Source organism: Myotis davidii, unplaced genomic scaffold (genome assembly GCF_000327345.1).
Source record: "Myotis davidii unplaced genomic scaffold, ASM32734v1 scaffold1252, whole genome shotgun sequence".
In the NCBI taxonomy this organism is placed as follows: Eukaryota; Metazoa; Chordata; class Mammalia; order Chiroptera; family Vespertilionidae; genus Myotis; species Myotis davidii.
In genome coordinates this window covers 160760-169838 of record NW_006283888.1, presented here as the reverse complement: position 1 = coordinate 169838, position 9079 = coordinate 160760, and the positions used below count along the sequence as shown (strand labels likewise).

General features: G+C 41.8%; 1 protein-coding gene across 1 annotated transcript in view; it reads left to right on the top strand.

Annotated features, from left to right (window-relative positions):
- Positions 1 to 1030: 1030 nt before the first annotated feature.
- ETV5 (ets variant 5) overlaps positions 1031 to 9079 on the top strand; it is a 52352-nt gene continuing 44303 nt past the window's right edge. Inside the window, exons 1-4 of the mRNA XM_006754152.2 lie at positions 1031 to 1184; positions 1323 to 1410; positions 1547 to 1594; positions 1688 to 1738. Coding sequence (XP_006754215.1) covers positions 1140 to 1184; positions 1323 to 1410; positions 1547 to 1594; positions 1688 to 1738 — 232 coding nt within the window. The 5' untranslated portion in view covers positions 1031 to 1139. The remainder of the gene's footprint in view (positions 1185 to 1322; positions 1411 to 1546; positions 1595 to 1687; positions 1739 to 9079) is intronic.

Here is a 9079-nt window from a genome sequence, read left to right as displayed (position 1 = left end):
TTAAGCATTTTACATTGTTTCAAGTTCGAGTGGGTGAAATTGTTTTCCCCATTTTGTTGACTTAACTGTGTTTCCTTATTTGGAGAATAAAACAAATTGTTCAGGAAGATGGTACCTTCCTAAGATTGTTGTTTTATTCCTCCCAAATTAGAAAAGGTTCCCCCCTCTCCATTTTAACCCCCAATTTCTCTTTCCAGCCCCAAGACTTGACAGTACTGAAACAAGTTTAATTTTATAATTTGGCATGTTGGGGAGGAGTGGAGAATGAACATCAGTGTAAGGAAAATATTGAATTTTCTTTTCATGGATCTTTTGCTTTTGATACTTTCAAAAAAGTTCTGTGGTAGATATGCATTTAAAATATGTACAATGGAATTCAGTTTCCTTTATCCATTACTCTTCATAGTTATTTTATTATTTTAGAAGTTGGAGGTGTCTCTGTAAGTTGCCATGGAGATTATTTGTGACATTACAGACACACACCTGTTTGGACAGAAGGTTTAGGTTTTAGTGAAGAGCAATGTGAAGATAAGTATACCTTTGGTGGATATATTCATGGAACTATATATAGTGTTTTGCCACTGACCTACAAAATACTTTTAGAAACTCTATGTATGTCAGATTCTTAATTGCCAATAATTTGGAATGCTTAAACCCAGTTTTCTACTTCCTGTCACTGTAGTAGAAAAATTAGATGATATATATAACAATCCCAACACTACAATTGCCTTAGAGAATCTTCTATTGAAGAGAACTTGAAATCACCTTTTTATAATGAAAATAAGGTGCCCCCTCCTTTTTTAAAAAACAAAGGAAAGATGATAGCAAACCTATACTCTAATGATAGAAAAGGATGAGTAAATGGATTTGGCACTAAGTACACTGTGTACCTTTGATGCCCTTAAACCCAGCGTTAGTCTGTAAAGCTAACACCTTGAGTGCGCTTCACGTACCTCAAAGAAAGGTAGTGGTTTACATAGGCCCTAAAGAAAGAATGGAATAAAATTATTTCATTTTGCTTCTTCCCCCCCCCTCAGTAAAAATCTCCCAAATTCATATTACAGGAGGACTCCCTTTCCCCCCAGAAATTACTCAATGCTGAAACCTTTCCAAGTGATAGTAGAGACGTTGGAAGCACCATGGATGGGTTTTATGACCAGCAAGTCCCTTTTATGGTCCCAGGGGTAAGTTTATGTGGCTTTTGATTTGTTTTGTCCTCCCTCTTCAAATCCCAGTCTTCTCCTTATTGATTTAGTAATACCACCCCCTTTCAAGACCCCTTTTTTACACCTGAGTCTTCACCGTTTGTTTGCCTTTTTCAGAAATCTAGATCTGAGGAATGTAGAGGGCGGCCTGTGACTGACAGAAAGAGGAAGTTTTTGGACACAGATTTGGCCCATGATTCCGAAGGTAGCGAAGCTTTCCCCTCTGTGTTGTGGCTTCCTCAAATGGCTCCCAGGGAAAGCCGCAGATTTTATAAAGTAGATTCTTCCCTTCTCCCCAACAGAGGAATCTTCATTCTGGTGTCTTCTGTTTTTAATTCTAGAGTTGTTTCAGGATCTCAGTCAACTTCAAGAGGCTTGGTTAGCTGAAGGCAAGTTTCTTGGCTGTCCTATTTTCCATATAAAACATTTCACTGTGCTTTTTAATAAAACGTAAAGGTCTAAAATAAAAATCTCTTTTTCAGCACAAGTTCCTGATGATGAACAGTTTGTCCCAGATTTTCAGTCTGATAACTGTAAGTACCTTTCTGGTGCTGGCTGATTTGTTCTGAAATTGTTTGGTCTTGGATTATCCATGTCTAGATTGCTTTTTTCAGATATATAGTCAGCATGTTTGGACAGTGGAATGCGTTTTGTTTCTTTTGATAACACAAAGTTAACCCCCAAAACATTTGTTTCATTCTTTATTGAAATTATTTCTAAAGTACTTTTATTCTATTACAGGTAAGATTTACTGAACATAATTTAACCCTAAATTTCTTTCCCGTAAGAATATTGCAAGGCTTCAAGCTCAAGATTATAAATTAATTGACATTGTATATAAGATGTTGGACTAAACATCCATTAACCAGACATTATCTTACAGTGTTTTTGGTTTGTTTTATGAATTAAGTCCTTGATGCAAATCATGAGCCTGGCATTTTATTTTCTTTTAAAGGTGCAGAAAATAGTTAATGGACGGTTCAGTTAATTGTGGCCTCACCTAACATGTTGTCAATTTTGTTTCTACTTCTAAGCTGAAAAGGGGTGGTACAGGGTGACCTGAATTACTCCTAATATTCACGTGTTGTCAGTACTTTATCACTCAGAGAAGAGTAAAGCTACTTTAAAAATGGTCGTTAAGTGATCATGTCATTGAGATAACAAATAAGGTGGCCAGCTCAAAAGACAGCTCTCCAGGCCGCCTGGGGTGTGGTTAGCTTTGCACTGATCTTTCAGAGCTGTCCTCAACAGGTTTGGGGAGCTTTTATGGCCCAGGCAGAGCTATCAAGGACAAAGCTGGCTGATGAAATTTGAGCAGCACAGGGCAGCTCTAGAGAGCATTAGTCACTGGCGAATGAGCAGGTTTGAGAGAGGCCTGGAGAAAATGCTGCCTCTCTTGAGAGTTGCATCATAGAGAAATTCATGTCTCTTAGTCATAGTTTATAATAGCAAGCACCTGAGCCAGGCAAGGATTCGATTTCTCATTTTGTACCAACAAATTCTTCCCAGCTTTGTTTTAGAGAGAGAGGGGAAGAGAGAAAATGAATGACATAAAGAGAGAGAGAAAATGCTTTGGGAGCGAGGGTGTCTTTGAGTCTCAGTAAAATCTGGGTGTTCTAAATCATTCAATGAAAGATCAGAAGCACCGGCTAAACATTCTTTAATGATAGGTCTCATATTCAAGGCATAATGCCATGAGACTTTAAAAGGGGATAGACTATACCCCACAGATGCATGGTTACCTTAGCTTTGTCACAGCTTGCTGTGAATATTTTCTTAGGAAAGTAAATGATGTTAATTTTTGCCCTTTGATGGCTTGTAAGTGATTGGGAAACTTGCCACTGAAAGACTAAATAAAGATAACCCAAAGTGGTGTGTGTGTGTGTGTGTGTGTGTGCATGGATGCATACATAAGATAAAAGGCAGGATTTGTAATCCCACTCTGTTCTGTGTTGACAACTTGGCCCAGCCTTTCCAGTTCTTGCTCAGAGCAGCATAAATTGCAGTCTGTTTGGGAGGTGGCTTTCTTGGCAGAGGCGCGTTGAAATGCTTTTATGACACTTTGTTTGTTTCACTATAACCCGAAAGAGTGAAAGGGAGGTGAGATGACTGCATTCAAATTGATTTCATGTGCTAGGGCAGAGGTATGTTCTTTAGAGGAAGATGTCAGCAAACAGGATTTATATTTGGAGAGATATTTATCTGCAGGAATAAGCTGAAAGGAAAGAATCAATAAATGGCTTTTGGCTCCTTAGAAGCGAATAGAATGTGCTAAATTCTTTCATTAAATTGTCATACCTAAAATGGAGGTGCTTTGGGAGACATTTCTGCTAACCGAGTGTGCTGTGTTTTTTACTTTGTTTGCTTTTTGCTTTAACTTCTTACGGTTGAGCTTTGCTGTCTTTTAAGGATAAAACAGATGGTTGAGTAGCCTTGAAAGGTTTTTTTAATAATTCTTTCCCCTTCTCTGTTATTTCTGGAGATGGACCCTCAAGAAGAATAGATTTTAGTAGATCCACTTGCTTTAGAGGCTAGTGAAGAACACAAATTTGGAGTGGTGTATCCTTCATCCATCCATCCTTGCTATTAGTGTGATTGGTTTGACTTCTGTTGAAACGGACAATGTAGATGCATGGATGCTGGCAGAGCCCAAGGCTGGGCCCACTCTCTCTGTGAGTGCATCTCACAGCCTTGGGCTGAGGAGCAGCTTCTACTCCTGTCACTTCTCCTTCTGGAAGAGCCTATGATTATTCCAGGGGAGCGGGAGAAACTCATTCATTCAGATTTAATGAAACTTTATAAGTTGGTTTGAATCAACTAGTCCATGAACTATAAAACAAAGTAAAGCAAACCTTTCTCTACTCTAGCAGAGCATTTGAAACAAGCACTCTCCTGTGGCCTGCCACTTGGGATGGTCTGCCTTTGCTGGTAATGCTGATTTGGTTAATTTTCTATTGTGCATGTGTGAGACTGTAGGAGAGAGAAAAAGAAATATCATGTGGGTAATTGTCTTTATTTTAGAATTCAGTTTTGAAAATTATGGCGTACTTTCTTCAGTAAGCACTTACAAGGTTAACTTCTAAAGAGATGATATTTTGTTAAGTGTTCTAGCTTTAGGTTCCTACCCATAGGCATCCATTCACAATGAAACCATTGTTCTTATAAGTCTTATATAAATGACCAGCTTATTTCTAGCTATATAGATTTCACCTTACTTCGCAAATATAAACATTAGTAAAGTATCTCCCATCTGGAAACTCTTCTAGGTCAAATTCAAGGGAATAAAAAGTGCAACCTATAGCCTATAGGGGTTCTGCCAAGTTCTCCCCATTGTCCCCTGGTCCTGAGAAGTACCCCTGAAAATCCCAGATTGTTTGAGCTGGAGGTTTCTTGCAAAGATAAATCTTGTCCGATCCCTTCATTTTACAGAGGGCCTAATATAAGGACTGGATAGCTGGAGAGACTGACTAATGGTAGGGGCCAATAGCGGGGGTTAGGTGAAATGATGAGAGGAAATTATACAATAATCTCCTTAAAGAAGCAAAAGCTGCAGAGGCAGGGGGTACTGGTGGGTTCAGGTGTGCCCAAGGCTCCCCCTCATTATTTCAAATACCTCCAGACGGCCCTCGGGAGAGCCCTAGGGAGACTGCTGGCTGCCTGGTTCAAAACCTCCATTTCTTTATTCCGTGATCCTGAGAAACTTATTACATATCTCGGTGCTTTGAGTTTTTCCCATCCAGGACTTGGAAGAGAGAGAGAAATTATAAAACAGAAAAAAATATAAAATGGACATGTTTCCTAGAAAACATATTAATTAGCATGTGTATAGATAAAACTGTGTGTTATGTATCCTGTATATTATAAATGAGTATGTGTGTGCATACCTATGTAAATGTGCCTGTGGCTAAATATGTGAATTAACACATAGAGCTACCAAACCAGGGAATCTGGGTCAGTAGATGGATGTATAGACATTTTTACTACACATTTTCACAGAATTAACTACAAATCAAAAGGTAAGAGTGGAACTCAAAATCCGTAGATTTGGTGTGGGGTAAGGGTTATATTGATTTTTCTGAATGAGTGCTTGAGCATTTAAGGGTATTCCTAGATTTTAGCATGTACAAATCGTTTTGTTAATGCAGATTTCAATTTTTTTCTTACTTATTTCATTTGTGATATTGTGAATGTTTACCAACATCTCAAATAACAATATTTTATGCTGGGGAGAAGGCATGATAAAAATCTTATTTTAAAATCATGGCCTCCATACTAAGTATAATTTTGAGAATTGTTTTAAAATCTAAGTGACCTTATTTCCCCTGAACTGTTATTTTTAAATATGTGTCTCAAAAAGAATGGCAAGACTGGAGGAAGTACGAGTAATTTTCAAGAACTGTCTAATTAACCGATGAAATTGACTTTTCATAAATACTTGTCATAGATGGCTGGGGAAATAGGATTAACTGTTATGACAACCCTTGAGCTTAAAACACATTGATCTTAGTCCTGTTTCAATATGAGATTATTCAGTTGGACTTTTTACTTTTTTACTAAATATGTGAATTAACACATATTTAGTATGAGGTTGATACAGTAGAGGCAGTGACTTCCTTTTGGAGAGGACATACCATTTTGGAGCCAGAGGTGGGGTAGCAAAACTCTAGGTTTACTTGCTCTCTGGTCCTGGGCCATTTCAATTTGAAAGGATCCTCCCTCTCCCTTCCTCTCTAGAATCAATAATAGATATATGTGCATATATAAATATATATATATATAATATTTTATTGACTTTACAGAAAGAAAGGGAGAGGGATAGAGAGTTAGAATCATCGATGAGAGAGAAACATCCATCAGCTGCCTCCTGCACACCTCCTACTGGGGATGTGCCCACAACCAAGGTTCATGCCCTTGACCGCTGAGACCCTTCAGTCCACAGGCCAACACTCTATCCACTGAGCCAACCGGTTAGGGCTAAAAAATATATTTATTTTTAGATGAGAATGTTGAAGAAGCAAAGCTATCAATTTATCATTTTCAGAAGCCAGTAGTTGGAAGGTAGGGAGAAGAAAAAAGAATGCTGAAGAAAGCCGGAGGAAAATGTGGGGTTGAGGGAGATTATTTCACTCCAGGTTTACAGTGTATTTTCAAAGGCTCTGTGAGCTAGTTCTGACCTCTGAGAGGGTGCTAAATGATAGGATAGCCTTCCTGTTTTGATAGCGTCCAAGATCCTTAGACCCAAGTCTCTTAAGAAATCAAGACCTAGAGAGCCCATTTAACTAAAAGCCATATGTTTCTACAAATCTGTTTTCCTCTAACTTTAATGCAGTTAGGCTTATTAAAAGCAATGGATTTTTCTCTGCCTCTTAGATGCCTTCCTGCTTTTAGTCCTCTGGTAAAACCTACTAACCTTTCCAGTCCTTTGTGTTTGGTGAGAAAGACTTGGGATGGGGAATTACATGGGGTCTGCCTGGTAGATCACTTAGGTAGAGTCCAGGTAACAAAATCCTGTCATCCATCCCTCAAGAAATTACCATCTATCCCCTCTCTCTCATCTTTCTTCACTTTTATAAGAGGAGGACAGGTAGCATGATAACGCTGAGAATTTGTACTATCTGCCATTTCTACCTTCTAGTCGTGTCATTGGTGGTGGAGTTAGGTGGGGTGTGTGGTTCTCTACCAAGAGACTGTTCCCTCCACGTTGTTTCTCAGGTTTTAATGATGGTAAAGTACATCCAGGCTCAGAGGCTGGCAGCCCCTGGTGGGCACATGGCTGCCCTTGAGGCAGCTCGGGCCCCATCTGTGCCCTGGCACACAGTGCTTCTCCACTTGCAATCCGAGGAGTGCGGAGTCTTGTCATGTTGCAGCTCCCAGCTCTTGGACAAGTGCCAGGCATGCTGATGCCAGCACCGGATTAGGTTGCTTTTTTAAAAATTCATTCTGTGAACTCATCAAGCTCATTTAACAGAGGCTTTGGTCGTCAGTTTCTATCATTGTCCCATTCCTCTTAGAGGCTCAGCTTGAAGGAGGCGCAAAATAGTAGGCCCTAATATGCGTGTGTGTGTGTGTGTGTGTGTGTGTGTGTGTGTGTGTGTGTGTGTAGCCATAATATAAGTACACCTTTGGGCTTGGCAAGTAGATCATGGACTAGCAGCTCACCTCAGGGAGAAGAGCTCCCGGCCCTCCCCGCCCCCCAGGAAAGGACCCTGCATAGCAAATATGGGAGGCTCCCATGCCTGAAAGGAGAAAGCATCCAGGGGAAAGTTAAGGCAGAGGCTGCCAGATGCCAGGGAGCAGGATAAGATCTAGCCTTGCAAAGGCCAGGTGTTGGAGACTGATCTGCAGGACAGCCCCGGCATTGATCCTGATTCTGTGGTCAGAAGGACTTGACGGAAATGCTTCACGAGTCACCTCCCAGTTCACTAGGGAGTGGGGGTGACGGCAGCAGAGAGAAGGCGTCTAAGCATGAGACATTTGACAAAAGCCAGATATTTTATAAAAAGAGGAAACCACTAAAATTTATTTCCTGGCTGTAATTTTCACAAAGTAGTATGTTTTTCCTTGAAATAAAGTCAGATTGTCAGACTGGCTTCAGTAGATCTCTCTCATGGGTGATTATTGAAGGTTTGAAAAAAAATCTATCAAAGAAACCAAACCAGGTTTTAGCCTTGTACTTACTCTCTTTTACATTGTCCTTGGAGTAGCCCCAGATCTCCACTGCTCTTCCCTTTGGATGTCTCATGGGTATTCAGAGGGGATCATAAACCTTACAGGCTGGACGCAGCGCCAGGAAAAGAAACTGGAAGTGAATGTGTTAATAGTAGGTGGCTTGCCGCCTCCCACTCTGCAGCCACAGAATCTAGAGTAGAGTCTCCAGAGACACTCTCCCTTGGGGGGAAAGCCAGGTGGCTCCCGATGTAGCAGTTGGCAATGAATGCAGAAGCAAGGAGTCTGCGAAGGCCAGCTTCCAGCGAAAGCTGTCCTCTAATGCAAACCAGCTCTCCCCCGGGGGCTGGAGAAATACCGCTGGAGTCTGTTTCTCTCGGCTGGTAGCGACAGTCCGATTCCGAACCAGGCAGTCCAAGATAGTTTTCTTTCGCCCCGCCCCCTTTGCCAGAGGGCACTTGCCGACCCCACTCGGAGCGGACTTGCACACCCTTGCAGATTTCAGCCCCAGTCTGAGCCATCTGAGTCTGAGGGAGGGTGCGGAGCGGGCAGGCGCCTGCAGCGTCTGAATTTCTTACATAAACACAACTCGCTGGGCGAGCAAGCGTCCCTGCGGCGACAGCTGGGCTCTGCTCCGCCCGCCCCAGTGAGCCGAGCTGCGAGTCCCCCTCTTGCTGAATGGAGCATTCCAAATTGGTTGTGAATGGAGGGCGGGGCTCCCTTGCAGACTTTTTCAATGAATAACCAGACCCCATTGTGTAGCTTGTGGAAAAACAACCAACTCAAACAACACTGGGACTGTTAGAAATATGCTTGTGATTGGCAGCTTGGAGAACCTCCAAAATTAGTTTCCTTTGGCTTCCCTGCTGCTCCCTGTTCTCCGAGCCTGGGTTTAATGGGGTTTGAGTTTTCTTTCAAGTGCTGACTTTAACCCTTCAACTGCCTGGCCAGAAGGGCTGCTGCTGACCCATCTGGCCCCCCTTTCGTGGTCTCCCGTTCGTGGTCTCTCTAAAAGGAGTGATAATAGGAGAGGGTGGGTTAGCTTCCCTGGAGGGAGCGGTGTTGAGACTTGATCTGAGGATATTACCCTTTTATCTCCTGCTTCCCCTGGGGCTGGGTAGCTCTAGCTTCCTAGTGAAGTTTGCCGCCCCGCCCGCCTGCTGCAGTTTCCAGTCTTCCCTCCTGGCATGAAGAACGGCTGTTTGCCG